Source organism: Vitis riparia, chromosome 14 (genome assembly GCF_004353265.1).
Source record: "Vitis riparia cultivar Riparia Gloire de Montpellier isolate 1030 chromosome 14, EGFV_Vit.rip_1.0, whole genome shotgun sequence".
NCBI lineage: Eukaryota > Viridiplantae > Streptophyta > Magnoliopsida > Vitales > Vitaceae > Vitis > Vitis riparia.
The window spans coordinates 19,876,685-19,903,721 of record NC_048444.1 but is presented as its reverse complement, the minus strand read 5'-3'; the positions used below and the strand labels follow the sequence as shown (position 1 = coordinate 19,903,721).

The window sequence follows — 27,037 nt, the reverse complement described above, 5'->3', positions numbered from 1 at the left end:
TCCCTCCTAGGAGCATATTTGACATGCTATCTACCAATGTTAATGGTTTTGGATCTTCTAAGAGAGGGATTGCATTATGGCAAGTTGCGTGCATTGCTTTATTATGGGTGGTGTGGCAGGAAAGAAATGCAAGGATTTTTGAGGATAAAACAAGGAATTCAGAGAACCTTTGGGACATGATTCATTTCCTTGCTTCTCTTTGGGTTTCTTGTTCTAAGGTTTTTAAGGGGATTCCCCTTAATGTGATACACCTTGATTGGTTAGCGGCGTGCAACTCCATTGGGTTGGCTTAACTTATAGCAATTGTCTGTACCTACTTTGTATTTTCTCGCATTTGTTTCATTGTAGTTTTGTTTTTCTTGGGTGGGAGGATTCCTCATCCTTCTCTTGTACTTTCCTTTATATTAATATATGCCTTTGTCGTTTCCTATATAAAAAAAAAATATAATTAGAGTTTGAGTCATGATAGGTTATTAGAGTCATAGTAGACTTTGGATGTTATAATTATAATTAGAATTATAATAGGTTATTAGAGTCATAGTAGACTTTGGATTTATTAGAGAAGTCTATAAATAGGCTAATCAATATAAATCAAAGGGATGATTGATATTAATAATATTATGTTTTATTTCATTGCAAGGTTGCAACCCTTAATGGTGAGATTCCATTGATTTTCTTCTAGGTAAGACTCCTAAAAGGCCTTAGTGAAACTAAGGTTTTCGATATTTTTTTTGTTTTTTATTTCTCTTTATTTCTGATCTTATATTTTTCCCTATCATAAAATTTATTCCTTGTTCCTTTTCTTACACCCTAAAAAAAAACCCTAGCCCATCTACCCTTGAATGTAGGCAACCATCCTAGGGTTGTCCTACATCAATATGGTATCAGAGCGAAAGTTCTTGGCTTGAAGGTATATTGAATTAAGGAGCGAAGCAACTTATGCAAGCATGAGTTCTAAAAAAACTTCTAGCAATCAAGATGCTACTACAATACGCTTGGTGGAAATTTCAGCTACACAACAATCCCATCAAGATGCTATAATATACTAAATAGCAAACTTGATGAGATCATGAAGTTATTAGAAAAGAGTCAAGAAAAACAACCAATTGAAGATGAGATTGCAAGTCATCAATTTAGACAACGCCAAGTCAATCATGCGAAGAACAAGACAATTTTATGATGGGGAATCAAAGAAGGGCCAAACTTTTTGAGCTAGATGATGATGTGACAAAAAAGGTACGTCTTGAAGTTGCTGAATTTTATGGAAAACTAAATCCAACAGCTTTTCTTGATTGGATTATGTCAATGGAAGATTACTTTGATTGGTATGCAATGCCCGAAAATAGAAAAGTTCATTTTGTAAAGGCAAAGTTGAAAGGAGCAACACGTCTATGGTGGCATAATATTGAGAATCAAGTTCATAGAACTGGCCAGCCACCTATTGACACATAGGGCGAGATGAAGGAGCACTTTCTCCCAACTGATTATGAACAACTTATGTATACAGAATTGTTTTCCCTTAAACAAGGTACCAAGTCTGCTGAAGAATATACATAAGAATTCCATGAATTGAGCATTCAAAATCAAGTGCGGGAAAGTGATGCTCAACTTGCAGCCCGTTACAAAGTTGGACTTCGAATGGAGATTCAACTTGAGATGATAGCTGCACACACTTATACCGTAGATGATGTTTATCAACTAGCCTTTAAATAGAAGAAGACCTCAAATTTCGGGTTTCCAGGCGTCCAAGTTCACAAATTGGGAGCACTTTCTCCAATAGGACAACAAACAAACCTTTAAGCACATCAAGCTTCAGAACTTCTAATCATGTGAATGGTGGGGGCAACACTCAACAAACTTCGAATTTGGCTCATAAAGATGGTAATAAGGGTAAAACTTCAATGAGTATTGGAGATAGAAAAGTACGTGACTCCTTTATGCTTTAAGTGTGGTGGGCATGGTCATTATGCTGTTGTGTGCCCAACCAAAGGTTTACACTTTTATGTTGAAGAACCAGAATTTGAATTGGAGAGTTACCCAAATGAAGAAGAGACCTACAATGAAGATGAACTTAGTGAAGAATATAACTACTATGATGTTATGACAGAAGGACATGGTCTTGTAGTACGACCTTTATTAGCTGTCCCAAAGGTAAAAGGAGAAGAAGATTGGTGACGTGCTAGCATTTTCCAGACACGTATTTCTTGCCAAGGGAGATTATGCATCATGATCATTGATGGAGGTAGCAATTTGAACATAACTTCGCAAGAACTTGTTGAGAAGCTAAACCTTTTTATTTTTTATTTTTTTGATAAGTAAAACGTGTGTTGTATTAAAGAAAAGGTATACACAACGTATACATGTACAAAAACCAATAGGGGCGATAACACAACTGCTTTCTACGGGGAACTTAACCAATCCACAAATTCTATCAAAGAAGTAATGTTATCCCCCATGTACACTCTAACCCAATCACAAAATAGGTACAAAAAAGAACTTTTAAAAGATTAATCTAAGCATTCTTTATCCTCAAAAGCTCTCCTATTTTGTTCTCTCCAAATGGACCAAAAAATGCAAAGAGGAGCAACTTTCCAAGCCTTTTTCCTTTTCTTGCCAATCGGGACACCATTCTAACTTAGAAGCACCCCCTTCACCGAAGAATGCATCACCCACTGAATGTGAAAAAGAGCACAAACCAGCTGCCACAATGTACTTGCTTCCGGATAATGCAAAAGTAAATGATCTCCCGTTTCCTCTTTAGCCTTGCACATATAGCACCTATTTGGCATCTTCCAACCCCTTCGTTTAAGTTGATCCTGTGTCAATCTTAGGCTAAGTTGCCTCCCAAGAAAAAAAGCTAGCTCTAACAGGGGCCCAAGAATTCCACACTGTGCCGTATGGGAAAGGATTGAATTGAAAAATCACCATCCTTAATCTTCAACCAAACCATGGTATCAAAAGTACCTTAACCGAAGGAGTAGCTATGCAACCTCCCGATTAAGGCATTAACCTCCTCTAACTCCCAATCATTGAATTGTTTAATAAACCTTGGTCCCTAACTACCCTCATCCCAAACATCTACCACCCAAACATCCTTAAAGGAAGCTATAACATAAAGACCCGGGAACTCATCCCTCAAAGACATTTCCTCACACCGTCTATCTTTCTAGAATTTTACCCAATTCCCTGAGCCAACTTGAAACCTTCTTTTATCTTTGAAGACCTTCCACCCATTTCTAATTGACTTCCATACTCCTACACCATACCTCCCTCTCACCTTCTTAGTGCACCTCTCCCCCTCTTGCATCCCTTACTTACCAACAATTACCCGTTTCCAAAGAGGGTTCCTTTCCTTCACAAATCTCCAAGACCATTTACTCAAGAGAGCCTTATTGAAGAGATAAAGGTTTTTAAAACCCAATCTCTCATTATGCTTCTCCAAACACACAATTGACCAATCAAGCAAATGAGGCTTTTTCTCCAACTCCCCTCCTCCTCGTAAGAAATGTCTTTAAATTTTTTCCAATCTGACCGCCACTCTTTTAGGGATAACAAAAAGGGACATAATGTATATGGGCAAACTAGATAAAGTGCTCTTAATTAACGTTTGTGTTCCACCTTTTGACAAATATTGTCTCTTCCACAAAGCAAACCTTTTTTTGGAACCGTTCCTCCACACCTTCTCATACCCTACTAGACTTGTAAGGAGCACTCAAAGGGAGGCCTAAGTAAGTGGATGGAAGAGAAACCACCTTACACCGTAAAACTTTAGCAAGCTCCTCCAAATTTGAAACCTCCCCAACAGGAATATATTCACTTTTCTCCAAATTAATCTTAAGACTCGAGCATGCCTCGAACCACATAAAAACCCATGGCTCAAATACTCCAGGTTCTCCTTACTTGCATCACAAAAAATGAGAGTATCATTTGCAAAGAACAAATGAGATACCACTACTCCCGCAACATTCCTCTCTTTAACTCAGAAACCCTCAATAAACCATCATCCTTTGCCCTTGAGATCAAACAGTAAAGGATCTCCATCACCAAAATAAACAAATAAGGAGACAAAGGATCTCCTTGTTTCAACCCTCTAGAACTACTGAAGAAACCAGAAGGAGAGCTGTTGACCAAAATAGAGAAACAGATCATAGAAATGCACCATCTAATCCAACCCAACCACTTGGAGCCGAAACCCATTTTATCCATCATCGCTATAACAGGGTTCCAGTTAACATGGTCATACGACTTTTCTATATCCAGTTTGCAAAGCAAGCCTCTCAAGCTAGCTTTGAGTCTAGAATCTATGACCTCATTAGCTATCAAAACTGCATCTAAGATTTGTCTCCCCCCCGCAAAAGCATGCTGAAAATCCGAGATCAAAGAGTCCACTACCCTCTTGAGTCTATTAACTAGAACTTTGGCTAACAACTTGTACAAACCCCCAACCAAGCTGATAGGCCTAAAGTCCTTTAACTAACTCTTTGGCTCCCCCTTGCTTAGGCACCAAAACCACAAAAGTAGCATTTAAACTTCTCTTAAAGCAACTCGACTCATAAAAGTCACCAAAAAAACCCAAGACCTCGTCTTTTACAACATCCCAGCACTTTTGCCAAAATGCCAAAGTAAAACCTTCCGGACCCGGGGCTTTATCTCCACCTAAGCTAGATAAGGCAGAAAAAACCTCCTCTTTAGAAAAAGGAACCTCCAAGGCTGCTGAATCTGTAGGCGACAGAGAATTAAATGTCAACCCCTCCATACTTGGCCTCCACTCCCTTGTCTCAAAAAGCAACAATTGAAAAGCTCCTGCCACCCCCTCTTTAATACTATTCTCCCTTTCTAGAAAAACACCATTTACCCTTAACTTCTTCAGAAAATTCCTCCTTCTATAAGCGTTTGCCATTTTATGGAAAGATTTAGTATTTTTATCCCCTTCTTTAGCCATAGCTTTCTTGATTTTTGCCTCCAGAAAATCTCCTCCAACTCTACCCGTTTTTTAAACTCATCTACCGCTCTCTTTTTCTCCTCAAACTCCTCCGCTGGGAGGGCTCTATCTCTTTCCTTTGCATCCCACTGACCTAACTGCTCCAAAGCCTCAAGTTTTTTTGGTGGACACATTCCCAAAAACCTCTTTGTTCCACACTTTGAGATCCTACTTCAGACTTTTGAGCTTACTTGCCAAAATATGACTATGAGACCCCTGGACGCTATATCCCTCCCACCAACACCTTATGAGATCCTTGAATCTTTCCTCCTTTAACCACATATTTTCAAATCTGAATGGAATTTTTCCATTTCTAATCCCTCCCGTGTCCAACAATATTGGAGCATGATTAGAGGTTGGGTTTGGCAAGATTTTTTGAACCAATCCACTGAACTGGTCTTCTCAATCATTAGATACTAGGGAATGATCCAACCTAGAAGCTGAACTGTTGTTTAAGCCACCATACCAAGTATACTCGCCTCCGGAAAGAGTAAGGTCTTTAATGCCTAGCTCATCTATAACCTCTGAAAAACGTCTCATTCTAACTAACATTCTCAAACAACCCCTCCTTTCTGTTGGAAACCATACCACATTAAAATCTCCCCTAATACACCAAGGATCCCTACAAAGACCTCTAATAGCATCCAACTTAGCCCAAAAATCTTCCCTATTCTCAGCGAGAACAGGTCCATAAACACCTGAAAACATCCACACAAGAAGCTCCAACACCCGCTTATCCCAAAACACCACAGTACCTCTTGCTTGACCTCTAGCATTCACTGCTCCCTAGTCTAAACATCTGCCCACACCTAGGCTCCTCACCATTCTAGTTGTTATCTGTTGAACCTTCGTTTCTTGAAGACATACCAAATCGGCCAAGTACAAGCGAATCAAAGATTTAATCACGCTACGTTTATTCTCCTCATTAATCCTTCTAACATTCCACAAAATAATTCGAAACTTCATTGACTCACCTTGACTAAATCCCCAAAAATTATCCCCTTTCCTCTCCCACACTTGGAATCGGTCTTGTAACTAATTGAGCATTCCAATTTCCGACGCTCCCTCTCCAACTTTGAACTCCTCACCTAAGCCTTTTTGGTCCCTTGCCTTACTGTCTTTCATTTTATTCTTAGTTCTAATTTTTCCAAGAGGCTTAAAATTTCCTCTTCATAACCATCCACTAGAAGCCTCAAAACTTTGCTAAAAGCCATTAATCTGCTAAAGGCACTTCCCTCCCTCATAAGGTAAGCCTCATCGTCCTACCCAACCAATAGACTTGATTCCACTGCCACGCAATTTGACTGAAGATTCACCCTTGACCCATCCTTCAAGATCATGGAAAGGGGGCCATTTCTCACATTTTCTACTATCGACGGATCTTCCCTATCCATCGCCGACATATCACCCTAACAAATCAACCCTACCTCCTGACAAGCCTCCTTGATAGCCCCATAGAAAGGAGTAGAAGATAGAGTCCCCTCCGCTTCAGAAAAAGAGATAGACATTCTATCTTGAAAACGCACCACCTCCGACAACAAAACCTCATCCACAGGTGAGAAAACCTTTCTCAATTGCCTCTCACCAAGCTTGTGAATAGGAGACACCCCCCACTCAGGGCAAAAAGGATCCTCGCTCTTAACTAGAGAAGATGGTTGGGCCTTGCACCCTTCTATCTCCTTTGCATTTGGTTGAATTGGGCCTAAAAGGCTTTCATGGGCCAAACTACTAGGGAAATCTTGGGCCCTTTTAAACGCCCAGACTCTGTTATCGGTAGGCTGGCCTGCCCTCCCATCAATGGGTCGAACCCCCTCAACAAAAGGCCCAACAGCCTCACTTATGGGCTCTTTAAACCAACTCATGGCCCTATTATCAATAGACTGACTTTTCCTCCCATCAATGGATTGAACCTCCTTAACAATAGGCCCAATAACCTCACTTATGGGCTCCTTAAACCAAGATGAGCTTGCTTTCACTTCCATAGGCCTCTGTAAAGCTGCTCTAGCTGCAAACGACTAACTCTCCCACATAGTACCTGCAAACTCCTGCTTCTACGCATCCTGTTGCAGTCTTCCCACAAAAGGTACTGAAGGTGTTGCCTCATCCACAGTCTTTCTCCTACCATGAAACGACACCTTTTCTACTATGTTTGACCTCGTGAGCCCCACGCTACTTGCCTCGCGTGTATTACTACTCTTCTTCTCCCTCTCTTCTTGCCTCTTAGTATGGGGAGCCACCGGAGCTACCCAAGGAGGTATCTCCCACCATAGGTTCACTGAAAAACAAAGTTCTCCCACCACAACCTGTAACCTCCTTGGTACCTTTTTTTTTCCATTTGTTTTGATTAAAACTCATGCCCATTGTAAGTTTTTGCCCCTCGCAGTCTCCTCGTCCACTCCCACATAACCCCCGCATGCATCACCTACTCGCTTAAAGAAATCCTTGTGCCACAGACAAAGCGGGAGCCCTACAATCCTCACCTAGAAGGAATTTATTTGAGCTCTCTCACTGAGACAACCTAATGTTGGACTCCATCTTTCCAACTTAAGTGGTCTCTGCTTGAAGACACTCAAGCCTTCTTGTAACACTCTCTCAACCTCCTTTGCCAACTCGAATTCAAACAAAATCCATGGCTTTTCCAAATGAAATAACGACATATTCCCTTTCAACCTCCAATGATACCTAGCCCAATCCTCCAAAGAGGATATCGATAGACCCTTCTCCACGACTTTTCCCTATTTTCCTACCAACCAATGATTAAGATACTGCAATTGGTTAAACGAATTAACTCCCTCAAATTGCAACCACACCTCTTCCCTTTCACTCCCCTGTTCAGGTAAGCGAAAAGCCTCCACGGGCCCTTGACTCTGCCCAACTTTCATCTTGAATGCCTCGATCCTACTTTCTCGACGTTCTACTCCGCAGGCCTTCAACTTTTGAGCAAGAACATACCATTCCCTGGTAATCCCTTTCCCTCCGGAAAAATTAACACAAACCGTTTTGCCTCTACAAAGAATATTGAACACAATAGGTATCTACCTGCCTCATTGCTGTGCAACTGGAGCTTATAACTCCTTCCTTCTTCTACCCAAGAGTTTTTGAACTCCTTCAAACTCTCTTTCTGGTAAAAGTCTTCTACTCCTTCTAAGAGTAAGGACAAACCTCTTTCTCCGAATCCAATCCAGATAGAAAAATTTCAACCCCTCTCTATAATTACCCAAGACAACTTTCCTTTGGATAGTTCCACCAAAATCTCGAAGGACTTGGACTCAATCCCAAACCAGGCCCTTCCTCCGACATTCATCCTCTTTACACCTTCCTAGACATCCAAATCCATTCAAAGTAGCATGGGTTAATGACACTTCTATCTTGGTAAGTTTTCGCTGCTTGTAACATTCCTTTCTGGTAAGGACTTTGAAGAGTCTGTATGGTATGAAGTCTTACCCATAAAAGTAAGTCATATTTTACTTGGAAGACCTTGGCTTTTTGATTGAAGAGTTCGACATGACGACTATGAAAATACATATGCTCTCATACACAACGGACGTAAGAAGATCCTTCGTCCAATGAAAGAAGTCCCTCCATTTAAGAAGTTTGAGGAGGTACAACCAAAAAAGGTACTTGCTATGTGTCAATTTGAAAAGGAGAGCATGAAAACTAAAGTTATTTTTGCTTTAATGGCTCGGGAAGTGGAAGAATTTAAAGAGCAAGATAAGGAATGTCCAACAAACATATGTAAAATCCTTGATGACTTTTCTGACTTGTGGCCTGCAGAGTTACCTAATCAACTTCCTCCTATGCGTGACATACAACATGCCATTGATTTGATTCTCGGTGCATCATTACCAAATTTACTAGCCTACATAATGAATCCAACAAAACATGCTGAATTGAAAAGGAAAGTTGATGAATTACTTACTAAAGGCTTTATTCGTAAAAGCCTAAGTCCTTGTGGAGTTCTTGTCCTACTAACACCAAAGAAGGATGGATCATGGCGGATGTGTGTGGATAGTCGTGCAATCAACAAAATCACAATCAAGTATCGATTTCCAATTCCAAGACTTGATATGCTAGATATGATGGTTGGATCAGTAATCTTCTCGAAGATTGATCTAAGAAGTGTATATCATCAAATATGTATTAGACCAGGGGATGAATGGAAGACATCCTTCAAAGCTAAGGATGGATTGTATAAGAGGTTAGTCATGCCATTTGGACTAACCAATGCTCCAAGTACCTTCATGCGGGTTATGATGCAGGTATTGAAACCTTTTATTGGACGGTTTGTTGTTGTCTATTTTGATGATATTCTTATCTATAGTCGATCTTTTGAAGATCATGAGGAACACATAAAGCAAGTAATGCGCATTTTGAGGGCTGAAAAATTTTACATTAATTTGAAAAAATTTACTTTCATGAGCCCTCGTGTTGTATTTCTAAGCTTTGTTGTGTCTTCTAAGGGTGTTGAAATAGATCCGGAGAAGATCAAAGCTATTGTTGATTGGCTAGTACCAACAAATATCCATGAGGTGCGAAGCTTCCATGGAATGGCTACATTTGATCGACGATTTATTCGAAATTTCAGCTTTATTATGGCCCCGATTACTGAATGCATGAAACCTGGTTTATTTATTTGGACCAAGGCGACCAACAAGGCATTTGAAGAAATCAAATCCAAGATGGTGAACCCTCCTATCCTACGTCTATCGGACTTTGAGAAAGTATTTGAGGTGGCCTATGATGCTTCCCATGTGGGAATTAGAGCAGTTCTTAGCCAAGAGGGACATCCTGTGACTTTTTTTAGTGAGAAGCTCAATGGGGCAAAGAAAAAATATTCCACACATGATCTTAAATTCTATGCGGTGGTGCAAGCAATTAGGCATTGACAACATTATCTCAGTTACAAGGAATTTGTTTTGTATTCGGATCATAAAGCCTTACGATATCTTAATTCTCAAAAGAAGCTTAACTCTCGACATGCAAAATGGAGTAGTTTTTTTTCAGCCGTTTACCTTCAATTTAAAACATTGTGCAAGAATTGAAAATAAACTAGCTAATGTCCGTAGGAAGGCCCTTCTCTTAGTAAACATGTTACCCACTACAATTGGATTTGAAGAATTAAAGCATTGCTATGACAATGATGCTGATTTTGGGGATGTTTATTCCTTTCTTTTGAGTGGTTCAAAAACAACACATGTTGATTTCCAGATTTTAGAAGGGTACTTGTTTTATAAAAATCGTTTATGCTTACCTAGGACTTCCCTACGTGATCATGTCATATGGGAACTTCGTGGAAGTGGAATGGGTGGACATTTTGTTGAGATAAGACAATTGCTTTGGTGGAAGATTGCTTCTTTTGGCCTAGTTTAAAGAAGGATGTTTGGAAGGTTATCAAACAATGTCGAGCATGTCAAGTAGGAAAAGGTTCAAAGCAAATTACAGGGTTATATACACCATTACCAATTCCATCCAAACCTTGGGAAGACTTGAACAAGGATTTTGTACTTGGATTACCAAGGACACAATGAGACTTTGATTCTATATTTGTTGTGGTTGACAAATTTTCAAAAAAGGGCACATTTTATCCCATGTAAGAAGGTTTTGGATGTTTCTTATGTCGGTGCCTTGTTCTTTAAAGTAGTTCAATTGCATGGATTACCACAATCCATTGTTTCTGATCGCGATGTCAAGTTTATGAGCTATTTTTGAAAAACCTTGTGGGCCAAGCTAGGTACTCAATTAAAATTTTCAAGTTCTTTTCATCCTCAAACTGATGGACGAACATAAGTTATCAATCGCAGTCTTGGTAATCTTTTAAGATGCATTGTGAGAGATCAATTGAGAAATTGGGACAATGTCTTACCACAAGTCGAGTTTGCTTTCAACAGCTCTACTAATCGCAGTACTAGGTACTCGCCTTTTGAAGTGGCATATGGGCTAAAATTAAGCAACCTATCGATCTTATACCATTACCCACTTCTGTCCGCACCAACCAAGATGGTGATGCATTTGCATGTCATATACGAGATATACAAGGGTGCGAGAAAAAATCAAAATCAGCAATGAGAACGATAAAGAGGCAGCAGATGCACATCGAAGATATATTCAATTTTAAGAAGGTGATCTAGTGATGGTTCGTCTACATTCATAAAGATTTCATCTGAGCACATATCAAAAGCTTCAAGCTAAGAAAGCGGGTCCATTTCGGGTACTAAAGCGGTTGGGTGAGAATGCTTATTTGTTAGAGCTCCCTTCAGACTTGCATTTTAGTCCAATATTTAATGTGGAAGATTTGTGTATCTACCATGGCCATCACAACGATGTAAGTGAAGGGTTGGATCTTCAATTACCACCTACTCTTAGTCCACATCCTGAGATTGAGCATGTTCTTGATGATCGACTTGTGTCTACTCAACAAGGTGGATACAAAAATTTTTTGGTGAAATGGCGAGGCAAACCACACTCTGAAAATACATGGATTACGACAACGGATTTTCAGAAGCTTAACCTCGATCTCTATGAATTGTATCAAGCATCTAATTTGTCGGAGCTGAGTTCTTTCAAGCCGAGGAGAATTGATAGGGGAAAACCTTTTAAAGTTTATTCAAGGAGGAAAGGGAAGACCTAAGTAAACTTTAAGTAGGATTTATATTAAGTAGAATTGAATTAGGATTGATATTTGTTGGAGTCTAATTAGGATTAGCTAGTTAAGCTATAATATAATTAGAATTTGAGTCATGATAGGTTATTAGAGTCCTAGTAGACTTTAGATGTTATAATTAGAATTATAATAGGTTATTAGAGTCCTAATAGACTTTGGATTTCTTAGAGAAAGTTTATAAATAGGCTAATCAATGTAAATCAAAGAGATGATTGATATTAATAATATTATGTTTTCTTTCATTGCAAGGTTGCAACCCTCAATGGTGAGACTCCATTGATTTTCTTCTAGGTGAGATTCTTAGAAAGCCTTAGTGAGACTCTTAAGGTTTTTGATCTTTTCTTTGTTGTTTTTTCTTTCTCTCTATTTCTTATATTATATTTTTCTCTATCATAAAATTTATTCCTTGTTCCTCTTTTTACACCCTAAAAATAAAACCCTTGCTCACCCACCCTTGAATGTAGGCAACCATCCTAGGGTTGTCCTACATCATAAAGCCTTATATCTTGAAGAAAATTTAAAGACATTTATTAGGAATTCAATGTATTAATGTCAAACTATGTTGTTATTGCGATTGAAGTAAAGAACATGTTTTTTTTAGATTAATGGTTTTTTTTTGGTGGATATCTCAATGTCATAGCTAAATGTAACTTGTAAATTTGGTGCAGACTACTATGGTGAATGTGGTAAGACCTTGCTGGATAAGCAAACTTGATCCATTTAATGGGATGTGGCACTTGAGTGAGAATGGAAAACCTCATGGGCAGTATGATGCAATTGTTATTGCGCATAATGGTGACTATCTGCCTCTATAGATTTGCATGTTGTGTTAAGATTCTGATTTTGCATGTTATGCCTGCAACTCATTTTGCTTAATTCTATGTGTTAAGTGAAATTCTTTGTCATCTTTTGAAACTTCATAAAAGGAATTAATGGAATTGAGATCATCCATTTTGGGGAATGCTCACTTAGAAGTATTAGAATTGGATTTTGACTTGGAACAGGAATCTTCCTAATTTTATATCTCCTTGTCATTGTGGTTATTTTAACTTACTGAATTTTTAGTGATGGCATATGGCTAATGTTGGATCTTATTCTAATCTGCTTAATTGCTAGTGTAGGTTTATCTATAACCCATTGAAATACTTGCATAACAGGAAATTTAGGTCCTGTTTGGCAATGTTTTCAAAAACAGTTCTCAATTGTTTTCAGGAATTTTGTTTGGAAATTAATAATGTAAAACAGTTTTCGTAGCTTATTCTCCATGAAAGTACTGTTCACTTATATACAATCCAAAAGTTTAAAAAAATATTCTTCACATTTTTAATTGTATCTCAGAATTTTCTACAAAAAAACATATGAAAACACCTCAAATTTGTTAATTTTTTTTTTCTTCTTTTTTAATTTTCAGTTAAAAGTTTGACAAATGTTTTTTTTTTTAAGTTAGAAAACAATTTTTTTTTTTTTTTTTTTTGTTCTAAAGAACAGTTTCCAAATAAGCCCTTAGTTTTCTCCCACATGACTGTTTTACTCTTAACAAGAGGAATGCTTAAAATGGTCATGGTCAGAAGGAGAATCGGATCTGGACCAGATACCGTCAACCCAACCCAAGCCTATACCAACTAAGGCAAGGTTCACTGACAATACTTAACAAAATCTCATTTTAATGAGCATTCAAATAATTAAATAGCATATTTTCACATCTAGTTTCATGAAACCAGTTTAATAGATCTGGGTGTGCATTAATGGGGATTACTTTTGTGAAAAGAACATAGATGTTGTGGCCATAAAATTATATGTGCTACTGGTTCACTGGAATTTGATATCCATGGCTGATCTAAGGACTTCTGTAAATGGTATAACATCTTTTTGATTTTTAAGGATAAATAAGTGCATCATAAATCATATCAATGTGTTTGGACTGAAAAAAAAGGGAGTCAAATTTTGTGCTACAAGATTGACCTGCTGCTGTAGATTTCACAATTTCACAAAGCTGTCATGTAGCTAAATGTTTTAGGTTCCGGCATTACAGTCTCTTTTCTGGGCTGTGTGTGTATCTACGGGGTGCTCATTCTAGAGTAGTGACCTTTTGCTGTGTGCTTGCATGTAATTATTTATTGAAAACCACACATTTTGTACGGTTGAAGTAATGCTATCTGTTCTCTACTTCGTAAAAGTTCTATTATGTATTAACTCTGATACTTAATCCTGTTGATTCCAAAGAAATTCTGTTGTATAGTCATTCATATTTCATGTTTTTTGCACACTTGAGCCTATCTAGCAATTTATTTCCTAAGAGTTGGTTTAATAATCTAATAATAAAATTTAATGTCACCTCATTTGCCTCGTATTTATTGATCTTCACTGTTTGGTACATCATTATTAATATTCCTATGTGTGTGTGAAGGTTAGGGAGGGTTTGTTGTTTTTTTTTTTGATAGGCAATGGGGAGTTTATCTATATCTATCTATATATGTATCTTTATATGCGTGTGTGGGCTTGTGTGCCCTTGTGTATGCTATTTATTTATTTATATTTAGAATTCTCTTCTTGTGTTTAGTCATTCTGTTTCTGTTTCATCACCAGGAAAATGTGCTAATCGCTTACTTGCTTCATCCGGTTTACCACTTGTTGCAAGGCAAATGAAGGTATATGCAGAATATTTTTGTCTGGTTCTTCAATGCAATCTAGCATATGGATGCACCTTTTTCTGTTACTGCCCATGGATAAGTTTTCAATTGTTGCTTCGTCCTGTTTGCAGAAGCTGGAACTGAGTTCTATATGGGCCCTTCTTGCAGCGTTTGAGGATCCACTTCCTATTCCTTTTGAAGGAGCTTTTGTAAAAGGGGTTGATTCTATCTCATGGATGGCCAACAACACAAAGAAACTATTGCATTCACTGAGCAGTGGCCCTCACTGTTGGACCTTCTTCAGCACAGCAGCTTTTGGAAAGCGGAACAAGGTTCCTCAGGTTGGTTATTAACTAATATTTGATCTCTCTTTCGACACAACATTCACACAGAGAGGCTTGGGGCTTGGCCATACCCAAAGTCCACAACCCATATGAAGTAGGTGGTTTGTCTTAGGTAAAGAAAACTCACATTGAAAGTTCTGTCAAATCAGCCTGGCTCTTGATAAGAGTGGACTGGCAAAGTAGCTGGACCAAATTGTGAGGCTGAAGTTGTTGAATAGGGTAGGTATATGTGTCTGCCTTGTTGGTGGGACCAGCTTAAATTTTTGTTTTGTTTTGTTTTTTTGTTTTTTTTGTTTTTTTTTTGTGGTAAATAAAATAATCTTGTGTTCTGATGGATTTACCATAGCTTGCAATTACAGTTGCACAGGCTTATGTTGCCTGGGTTTTTATTAGGTATCTATAACTAGCTCACTTGTACTATCAGGAAAATATTCCTACTGTTACAGCAGAGAAGGTGAAAGAAGCCATGCTTGCGGGTGTTGAGACTGCACTAGGACATTCAGCAGGATCACTTAATAGACCCTTTTACACCCGAGTGCAGCTATGGTAAGAATCACATTTAATGACATTACTGCAAAAATGCATTCTCTTGTATGTAATTAGGCCATGGTACATTCATGACTAAGGAGTTATTGATGGTTGGGAGTGACTTGTAGACTTGGAATTAATAGTGAATATATGATGAAAAAGTTTGGAAGCTAGTGTTAGTGTCGGTTGGCATGAACCTGCCATTGGGCCTTTTTGATGTGGTTTTCCTCAAACTGGACAATTAGAAAACAAGGTTTTCCCTCTGCTACATTCACGAATACATCTAGTTTCCAGCTTCCCAAACAAGGCAAATTAGATTTTATCAGAAGGTTGAAGTCAGGTTATCTTTGGGGGAGATGCTTTGATGGCCACCTATTGTTTGATTGGATCTCTAAAGCTTTGTGGGGTATCAATGTTGGTGTATAGCTGATGCAACATAGATGTTTTCTTCTTTGAAGGATTTGAGAGTTTGTGATGGATGAGTATGGTGATTTTTATTCCCTCCTTGATCCCAGATGTTTGCTAGAGTCTCTTTGTTGGGCAGTCAACTCAGGACTGTGTTCCTGTTTTGTTGGTTTTCTTGCTCAATGACATGTCTTGGTCAGCAACTCAACAAATTATATATTTATTTATTTATATATGTATGTATTGTATGTATGTAATACATATACATATGTACTAGGAATTTACTAAAATACTAAAACAGATTTCAGTTGGGAAAGCAGCTGCAAATTAGGCTCCATTTGTTTCAAGGGAAACAAGGAGGGAAGGAGGGTTTCTGTTGGATAACATGTGAGTCATTAACTTGGGAAAAAGAAGTGTAATTGGTTATGATTACTATTGCTATACTGTAATCATTGAACTGAACTTTTTCAACATGAAATGAAATAAACATGTATAAGTAGCCTATTTATTTTGAAGAAAGTTTCACATATTCCATGATGTTAAAAACACAGAAGTGGGACCTGTTGCAACCGTGGTGGAGTTGTCCTTTCAACCCTATGAGATCAAGGATTGACAGATGCCTGTAGAGAAAAAGATAAAAGTGGATACTAAGTCAAATTATACGCTTCAAAATCAGGTTATGTATTCAAATGAGTGGGACTTATTTCACATTTTCTGGAATATGCAGGGGTGCAGCTCTTCCCACAAACACTCCAGGTATCCCCTGCATTTTTGACCCTCATGGAAGGGCTGGCATATGTGGTGATTGGTTAATGGGTTCAAGTTTGGAAGCAGCATCCTTAAGTGGCATGGCTCTTGCTAACCATGTAAGTGTTCTCGTCAACTGTTGAACTTTATTGTGAATCAATTTCCTATTTTTCTGCATCATGCATTCCACCATATTGTGTTTCATTTATTTATTTATTTTTCACATGGAGAAACAGATAGAAATCGTATGTGGTGCCTTTATGTCCCCTATATTTGGGCTCAAATGCACCTAGATTTTCTCAATTTTCAAAATCTGTGTTTCATCTTGTTGTAAGTATTCAACTTCACATGAGCCACCTTTGTCAAACTTCTGGTAGTTTTACAGTAGAAATAGTTATATTGTATATTTTTTTTTTTTTCAAAGTATTAGGCACTCCCTATCCTTCTCATTTCCTAAAATAAACAAATAAATATCACATTTGAAAGGAAAAAAAAATTGTGAAAAAATGGTTAAATGGAGCCTTCAACAATTTGAGTTGGAGAGGGGGAGGAGGGGACAAACTGGGTCTCGCCATCTCAAAGAGATTTGGCTATTGAAGACAAAATGGTAAATCAGCTCACCAACTGTTTTCCTAAAACTGGATCTTTCTATCATCACCTACATAGAAGTGAGTGAAATAATAAAATTGGAGAAATTTGAACAATACCCTCTAGGGGCAACATTATGGCCATATGACAATAATTTGGCATCCTATCCTTTAAAACATGACTATATTACTCATAATGATCTTGTGCCATAAGGTGTATTCTCATAAGGTGTATTCTCCCTTGGAAACCTTGTTGGGAAGTGTCCCAAATTCCTAATTAGTAAAGATTCCTTTTTGTAAAGAATATTGTATAAAATATTTCCTAAGTTGATATATCCATGTAATATTAGATTTCGTTATAGAATAAGAAAAGTTATTAGGAATATCTCTATAAATATTTTAGGTTATGAGAGAAAAAAGTAATGAGATGGAGATGAGTTTGTAGAGACTATACGAGGTGGATAGAGATGTGAGGAAGAATGGGGATACCTGGTGGAGCGAGAGGGCTCGTGGTAGTATGGATAGAAGGAGTGGGGAAACATGGGATGCTTTGGAACCCAATAGTTGTATCTGGTTCTATCCTCTGTAATATTTTCTATGGTATAGTGGAAATATTCTCTCTCATTCATGGATGTAGGCTTAGTTGGCTGAACCACGTTAAAACCTTGTGCACCTTTGTGTTGATTATTTTATCTTTGTGTTCTTGAATTAATATTGTTTGCATTAAAGCTTCCGTTGGCACAACAAACCTTCATAACCAATTCCTTAAAATGCTATTCCTTTAGAGATATCCTACCTACAATCATGCCCCCTTTCCGTTTAGGCTTATACACCAAGTCCCAATCAACAAGGTGATCTCTCTTTTGTTCCCTAACTCTTAACCAAAGAAAATTTCTCTACAACAAACACTCAACCCTAGAAGGCACTTCGATTGGAATTTTGAAATTGATAGGAAATAAGTGGGAATGAATGACACACATGACTGCATGAGAGTTATTTTGCCACTAAAGATAAATAGGTTACCTTCCAACCATCTAAGCATTTGGAAATCCTTTCTGAGATTGAATCCTAAAAGGAAATAGATCTTCTGTTTCCTCTTTAAGGTAGACCCAAATAGGACATGGGCTAATCAAAGGGCTTAGAATTTAAGAGGGAAGCTAAAGCCAAAACTTGGTCTTGATTCACATTGATACACAACAAAGTGCTTTTTTCTACATTTACCTTAAGCCCATAGATGCGTTCAAACATCATCAAAGTTAGTTTAAGGTTTTACTAGTCATGTGGCTTAGCTCATGAGAAAAAAATGGTGTCATTTGCAAAATGTAAATGAGTTACTCTCATTCTAGATCTGTCCACCAAAAAGCCCTTTAGGATGCCTCAGTGCTACTAAAAACATTAGCCACTATGGTGAAAAGAAAGGGAGAGAGTGGATCACCTTGTCTTAAGCCCCGAGATGTCTTAACCCACCCATCCACTAGTATGCCCATTTATTAACATAACAAAATTAGTTGTTGATACGAACCCATCAATCCATGATCTCCATTTCTCCTTAAAACCTTCTCTTGAGCGTCCCTTCACATCTACCACTTCATTGGCTACTAAAATTGTAGTTAGAATTTATCTATCCTCAAAATGCTCCCTTTACCAAAACATTCCCCTTCAGCACTTGGGCCCATGTCTGCATCTCACCTTCAGAAAAGGTTGCCTTTGCCTTACCATGAACAACCATTTCACCATATTGAGTCAACATGTTAGCTGGTTGTGAATTTAGCTGCAGATCCAAGGATCCTATCTGTGCATGAAACCCCTTCCATACCTTCCCTAACCTCCAGCCTCGCTTGTTATCACCTGCAACACCCATGGTGGAGGCTCCCACCATAGTTGAATGCCATATCAAAGCTGCCCTACCACTAATTATAGACTCCCTGACACTGTTTTGATCAATACTCTTGCCCATTGCAAGTTCCTCCCATTGTCATCCACCCCCAAAAAACGCCCCATGCATTGCCTAGTTGCTTGAAGAAACGCCTATACCAAAAGAACAATGGGAGTCTCAATATTCTCACCCAGGCTTCCTTATTGTATGCTCCTTCTCTAAAACAGCCAGTCTTTGGAGCCCACCTGTCTAGCATAAACCTCTTCTACTTATTGTAAACTTTCTTGTAGAACCCTCTTTGCTTCGGTCGCAAACTCAAACTCAAATAAGATGATAATAGAACCTCCTATCAAAGATTAAATGGATGTTCCCTTTCAACCTCCAATGATACCTAGCCCAAGCCTTTAAATAAGGTAATAATGGGGCCTCATATTAGAAATCTACCCACTATCCTACTAAAAAACAACTGAGGAACTGCATTTTGTTGAAGGAGTCCAAACCCCCACAGTGATTTTCCTTTTCCCTTTCATTTCTTGCTTACCACATTTGCTAAGGAGACTCCCTCATTAAGGCCCATAGCCTCACTGCCCTATGAAGAAGATTTGCCAGCTTGCTACAACTCTGTGGATTCAAGAGGAGGCACCACTACACAGCTTCTCAGCTTCTTAGCTAACACACGCCACCCCCTGATAGTCCCTTTCCTTCTGGAAATACCAAGGTGAACATTTTTGTTTCCACTGAAAGCATTGAGCACATAAGAAATCTTCTAGCCCTATTCATATGAAGCTGCAACTTGTAGCATCTCCCTCCCTGCATCCAATCCTTTGTAAAACCCTTTAGATTTTCACTTTGATGAGAGGCCTCCACCCCTTCCAAATGCATGCATAGACCCTTCCCTCCAAGTCTATTCCACTCTGAGAATCCATGCCCCCTCTTTATAATCTTACTGACTACCTTACCTTTGTTTATGCTGCTCATTGCATAGATTTGATGCTTAGTGATGTAGGTGACTTATCAGTGCATAAGAACATAATAGTGAAAGCGCAAAAACTTACCATGTATATTTATTGTCATTCTTTGGTGCTTAATTTTATATATATATAATAATAATAATAATAATAAAAAAAAAAAAAAACAAAGCAAAACCAGGAATTGACATGATCCAGAGTAACACGAAATACAAACACCTGACTTACTTGGTAGGTATTTTGAGCCAAAGGATTGAACTTTGGCTACATTTGCATTTGAAGTGTGGGTGAGAGTTTATATGCCAAGAAGAGTGATGCATGGCAATCTAAGAAATTGTGTTGGGTGATACAAAGTTTTAGCAAATAATTAGATTTTGCTTGAAATGTGTCCTCCTTTGATTGTACCTGATATGACCAAAAAAATGAAAAAAAGTTTTAAAGCTTGTAGATGACAATGCAAAGTCACCAATAAGATACATCCATGAACTTGTGGGTAGAGTAGAAGAAAAAATTGAAAAGAATTTTAATTTTGTAAAGAATAAGATATGACCTTATTGGGAACATTATTGATATTCTCTTCATAAACAACATATTCTCTTCATTTTATGTAAGTAGAAAAACTATGTTCTGTTGTATTTGTTGCTTCTCTTGCCTTTTTTTAATTGTTTGAAGTTTAAACTCTTACGTTAAAACTTGATTTAATTTGCTTCATTTTTTATGTTTTGTTATGATGTCAATTTCAAACCACATATTAAAGTCTAATTGGGATTGTAAAATACAATGTAAGGATAGCTAATGAAATAAGGTTAAGATAGATGCACAAATGAGAAGTTCCATAAAGTAAAGAGCATGTTTGCTGCAAGTATATGCCTATTCTAACAAGGGATGAGAAATAACCAGTATATGTAACAAACTAAAGATTTATAGTTCATGAGTTCCTTTTGCTTTCTTACTATAACTTATAAATTTGTGATTACATATTATTGTATTGTGTTATATAGGATTATGTAGGAAAGTTATGAAAGTGAATTTAAGGAGTTCCAAAGATTAGCTGTATGCATTACACGTTTACTTGTAGTGCCATGGGATGTGAAAAAAATGGTAGTATTTATTTATTTATTTTTTATTATATGATTCTAAGAAAATAAACTGTTTTAGAGCGATAAAGAGTGAATGCATTAGTTTTTGTGGAGTACAATATCAGTTTGGAACTAAGGCCATTAAAGAGGTGAGAAAATGGGTAGATATGATCCAATTTGATCATATGGAATTCAATGATGCCTACAAGAAGACCTATGTCTACCCAAAGATGATATCATTCCTTTTAAGGCCAAGAAACTTAAATGTTATAGGCAATAGGAAAAAAAGTTATTAAACTGAGGAGGATAATATTAAAGACATGTTGAAGTTGGAGATAAGAAGAATATGATAATGATGATATCCTAAAAGATGATAAGGATTACAGTGAAATGGATTTTGATCATTGAAGATGATATAACGAGGAATAGCGACTTTTGCCTTTTTTATTGTATGTGTACATCTATGATTTATGTTTGTACAAACTTTTTTTTTTTTTTTTTTTCTTTTTTTCTTGTGTCCATGATTTGTGTTGGTAAAATTATGTACACACTTGTGCATGCAAATTGATCATATACACAATTTATGTTCGCACAACCTTTTTTTTTTGTGTTTGTGTGTCCGTAATTTGTGTTTGTACAATGTATATAATGACACTTGTGCATACAAATGGATCATATATATATGTGTGTGTGTGCGCACACATTCAGGTTTGTAGATAGATTGGATTGTATGCAGGACTATAAGCACAAAACCCCTTTTGGTCGATGTATCACATCTACTCTAATTGATGTCAAAAGTTCTAACAATCCAACACTGCAATTTTGCTTGTATTTTGTCAATTGAAAGGTTGAAAATATAACTAAAAGATGTATTAATTACCATTAGACATTTTGAAGTTGAACAGAGGTTTTCAATGCAGATTGCTGACTATTTCCAAAGTGGTGGAGCCCGGCCAGATGAGTTTGCTGTTGGTTTACACAATGAATTTCATCCACTTGAAGGGCATGATATTGGGCAATTTCCAGGATTAGGATCTAAAGAACAGACGGATGAAGCTCAGGCATATCAACTTAGCACTTGAATCACATCAGGGTGGAGAGGATTTTGCAGTTGTAACTTGGAAGTGGAAGTGCTTCCTAGATTTGACTGAATTCAATCTCCTTTACTTCTGTCATTTCTATCTGGTGTGTCTCATGTTAATTTTTGCATTAGGTGGTAGAAATTGTACAAGCAAACAGTAGTTGCAGAAGAAACGACTCATACAAACGTCTCCCTCTCAGCAACACAGGATCACAGATATATTATTGGTAGCAATGGAGTATTCAAACTAGGGAACGAATTACTCTGTGTCAAGCAGTTGAGGAAACTCATCTCTCATTAAACATTTTGGCTGATGGGTCCCTGTACTGTATGTATTTGGCCTGTTGTTTCTTTTTGTGATGGTCCCTATTTTTGAGTGTCCCTCTTTGATCCCAAATATGTCTTCATTTATTTATTTTTACCTGCAAGGGAAACAAAAGCAGTTTCACCTTTTGTTCCTCTCCATAAAGCGGGTTGACTTGGGGGGTGACAAGGTTAACTTCCCTTATTATTCCTCCTCCTCCGAGCGGGTCGACTCAGGAGGTGACAAGGTTAATTTTGACCACTCCAGCTGCAATGACAAATCATAATAAAAAAAAGCCAAAATTAATTTTAATATTCTTGTGAATTTTACCTAAATTGAGTAAGAAGAAGAGGGAATCAAGTTTAATTTATATTATTTTAATTATTTAGCATATATTTAAAAATATATGTTTTTTCTTACTGTACTTAGAATGGGAATTTTATAAGACAACAAATTTTAAGCACAATTTATTTTACCTCACATAGCTTCCATTGGGTTTTGATTTTGTTTGAATTTATTTGAAAAAAATTATTTATTATTTTATTTGAGAAATTGATTTTTTTTAATGCGGGAAAAATAACTTATTTATTTAGAAAATTGGTTTTTATTTATTTGTTGATTTGTTACTATTTCTTATTTTAATTTTTTTAAGGGAAAACTTAGAAGGAACCAAGACATTTATGGTTGAAATCTTGTAGAAACTCAAACGGGTCAAGTTATTCAATGGGAAGGTATTACGTACCCACCAAGCTCAGAACAAATCAATCTCTACTAAGTAACTGAATGTGACTTGGTCAGTTAATTAATTGGTTAATGGATATGTTCCAAAAAAAAAAAAAAAGAAAAAGTAATCCTCTTTTCTCGTGATAATTGACATGGTAGATAAAATAAATAAACACAAATGTGAATGCCCAAATAAATGAGTGGGAAAAACACAATGGGTAAAGAATAAAGTGAATGGATGGATAACTTAGGTTTAGTGGTAGTGGTAATCCCACTCTACATGGTTTTATATGCAAATGCTTCCATTAAAAAACCTTAGGCAAATATATCTTGGGTTGGTTGTCATATGCACAATCCATAAGAAAAACCAAGGCATATGTATTGACGAAGAAATCAAACCAAATTAAAAAAAGAAAAAGAAAAAAAATCTATTGTCTTCTTTTTTCTACATACTTCTCAAAGAATGTATCATTCACTTTCACCCTCTAAAACTCAAACAAAATAACTATATATATATATGTGACATGTTGATGAAACCTCAAACTTGATCTCTTTATGGAGTTATATGAGCCTATTTAGATGAATAAAGGATTCAAAACTAACTCTCAAAAGTTTGCTATTAGAACCTTGGGTTTTGAATTTGATAAGTTTTTGAATTATTTTAGGTAAAAAAAGTGAAGATTTGAAGAAAAGGCAAGGGAGAAATTGAAAGATTTCGCATCATTAACTCAAAGGTTGCACACCAAAGTCTAAAGGTCGTGCACCTACTTAGAAGGCATAAGTTACACACCTATCAAAGAAGGAAGTTACACACCTTAGAGGACCATAAAAGGTTGCGTGTCACTTAGTTGTGCACCTAATAAGTAAGAGAAAGTTGCCCCAAACTCAAGGAAAAGTGTCACACCTAATTCAAGGGCAAAGGAAAGGTGGAGCACCTAAATTGGAGAATGAAGTAGTGCACCACTTAAGTTACATAACTCTCCCTCAAATAAAGTGGCACATGATTCGTGCCCAGCTGGTGTATGCTCTGTTGATTGGTGTTCAATCAACTGATGTACTATGATTTAAGTCCTCAAACGAGAGTAATCAACAAAATTTATAAACCTATTTCACCATATACTAGGGTAGCATTAGGTAGCATAGCATAGTGGCTCTAGGATCGTTCACAGGGATGAGTTTTCAAATTACAATTGATATTAGTTCAAAAACTGAATTGGTGCTTTTTCTTCTCAAGGTTAGCTTTAAAAGAAAACATAAGAATGTTTGAAAAGGTTGGTTTTAAGTGAAAAAAAAAGTAATTGAAATTACTTACAAAGAAAAGTGCTTCTTGGAGTTTTAGATCACTAGGCTTAGGTTTGTCATACAAAAAGGGAGATTCCGGTCACTTGGATCTTTTCCTCGCATTGGGGATTTAACATATAGTTATTTCCCGAACCGGTGTGGTACAGATGCTTCCCCTTAATGGTTTCAAACAGTAAATCCCTGTCACCGAATCATCTTGTAATGGTTCATACCTCTCACCTAGTATTGGCCATTCAAGGCGATCCTTAACCTTGGACTACCAGTCAAAAGTTGGCAAGAGATAACTAATGGATGTCTCCTGGGAGTCTAAAAGCTTACCAAGTATTGGCTATTCTAGATAATCCTACCTTTAAATCACCTCCCAAAGGCTCGCAAGAGATAAACTAGTGAATCTCAATGGACGGAGACCACTTGCCTTACCAAGTGTTAGCCCAGGTGATTTTAAGGGATTTTAAGTTAACTAAAAAGATAAAAACCATTAACGGGTCACACTTTCTCTTCATTAAAAATTGAAACAACGAAACTTCCACTTTTGTATTTGGAACCTTACCTAGCTTCTTTCACTCCAAGCAACAAAAAGCCTAGCCACTCATCCTTTGGGAAAACATTCTCAGAGTTTGATTTGCTAGAAATAAAAATAACGAGAAAAGAAAATGAGAAGGTAAGACAGAGCAAAGCTCTGTGTATTACTTTCTGAAAAACTATACAAAGTGTCGTCCCCGAGAAAAACTCCTAAGCGATCTTTTAAAAGAAAATTACAATAGTTATTATATAGAGAGACTATTCACCCCTCCTGCTAACTTCCCAACCAAGAAAACTTGTCATTGGTGGGTTACATGGAGAAAATAGGGATTTACACAAAAATATCTGAAGATAAATATCAAACGGAGTCGGTGCACAAATATCTCAAATTACAGGTGGATTTCGCAAGTTCAAATGCAATTTGTGAAAATTTCGCAAGTTGAAATTATCCATTTCACAAGTTGCGAAATTGTCCTGCAACTCATCAGCTCTTTGTCCTGTAGCTATTCCTTTCCCCTTCCTACTTTGCAAGTTGCGAAAATTTCGCAAGTTGGATTCCACAACTTGCAAAATTGCTGGATGGTTGATTTCTTCTGTGCTTTTCTTCCTTGCATCCTCGTTTGGATTTAGCAAAGGGTTATGAAGCTCCAAAGCTTAGTTTCTTCATGAATTTGAGCTTCAACTTGGTTTGCCATGAACTATACAAAGATCTCCCTCATTCTTAGATTGCTTTGGTGATCAAAAAGCTATCAAAAACACCAAAACTTAACACAATTTGATTAGAAACGATTACAAGGGTCCTTAACATGCCAATTGAGTTAAAAGGTAATAACTATTACTCAAAAGTGTTTAAAAGAGTTAATTATAAGTTATAAAATAACACTTTTTGAGTAGTAATCACTCCCTCCAATCGACACATTGCTAGTCCCTTAGCAGTGAATGAGAGAAAAATAAAAATAAACAGTACTATAATTTACAAAATCATGCTGATCACTCTAAAAAAATTTCAAGTGGCATGATGATCAAACTCTCACATGGACCATTAAAGATATAAAACTCAACCTTCAACAAGAGTTATCAAATAACTTGTCTAATCACAATTCATAAAGAGAAGGCATTATGCAAATTTAAGCTTTAAAAGAATTTCCACTCCTAAAGGGTCAATCCTTACTCTTCCACAAAAATCTAAGTGTTACTTATTAGTTTCCGAATATAGTATGCTGAACTAATCTCTTCCCCCAACCTAGTTCTTTTTCAAATCTTAGCAAACTGATCAACCTCCAATAGGCTAAGAACGCACCTCATATATTTCACACTTTTTTTTTTCTTGTAGGAGTACAAAGCTTAAAGGTATTCTTTTCTAAATTGTCTATGTAACGGGGGTCCATCGATGACTCCCAACCAATTAAGGTTTAGGGCATCAAGTTTTAAGGATCTTTCGACCACTAACTTCTCGGATTTTACCCTGGACTTTTAAGATTGGAATTCAATACCTAAGTACCTACAGTATGTTAAACTTCACCTATTCACCCTTGTAATGAGCATTGAGGTCGGTGACTCCCAACCAATGAAGGCTTAAGGCACTAGGTTTTAAAGATTTTCACCTTATACCCCTTAGACCTTGCTCGGGTTTCAAGGCAAGTAAAACATTTTTCAAAGGCTCATTAGCCTTTTCTAAGGTGTCCCAACACTATTAAAATGAGGTCAAAGGTACCAAGTCTAAAATTTCCTAAGTCAAGGGGTGAAATAGTTTTTCATCTTATAATTGGAACCTAGTGTGCACATTGTGTGGTAAGCTTAAAGTGGACCAAATAAAGTTGAATTCAATAGAAGTTTCAACAATTCATCAACTTTAATAAGCATAATACAAACTCTAGGTCAAGTAAAAAGATAAAAAATTCAATTTCTCTTATTTCATTTTGAGAATTTTTCCTTGATAACCATGAAGAGTATTCAATTTTTTTTTTTTTAAAGTTAAACAAAAAGTAACTAAATTGCCATTTATAAGTTAGCATTATAAACAATACTTCCTTCCTCAACTTCCCCCAACCATGTTGAACATTGTCCTCAATGTTTGAAGAGCAATTGAAAATAAAGGGAGGAAGTGGTACCTCCTAAGTGGAATAGATTCTGAATTGTATAGGAGAGACCACATGATTAAAAAAAACAACAAAAAAAATGAGTAGAGGAAATAAAATATGCCAAGTATACTAAAAAAATGATGGATATGTATTACTTTAAGGAAGTACAATATGAAATATGCATAAGTAATACATCCAATCCCAGTATATAAAACATC

General features: G+C 37.0%; 1 protein-coding gene across 3 annotated transcripts in view; it reads left to right on the top strand.

Annotated features, from left to right (window-relative positions):
• LOC117931441 (renalase) overlaps positions 1-22,271 on the top strand; it is a 36,399-nt gene extending 14,128 nt beyond the window's left edge. For all 3 annotated transcript variants that reach the window (XM_034852442.1, XM_034852440.1, XM_034852441.1), the window contains 6 exons: positions 12,311-12,437; positions 14,229-14,290; positions 14,404-14,613; positions 15,041-15,162; positions 16,277-16,415; positions 21,727-22,271. In XM_034852442.1, the coding sequence (XP_034708333.1) occupies positions 12,311-12,437; positions 14,229-14,290; positions 14,404-14,613; positions 15,041-15,162; positions 16,277-16,415; positions 21,727-21,888 (822 nt within the window). In that variant the 3' untranslated portion in view covers positions 21,889-22,271. The remainder of the gene's footprint in view (positions 1-12,310; positions 12,438-14,228; positions 14,291-14,403; positions 14,614-15,040; positions 15,163-16,276; positions 16,416-21,726) is intronic.
• Positions 22,272-27,037: the final 4,766 nt, after the last annotated feature.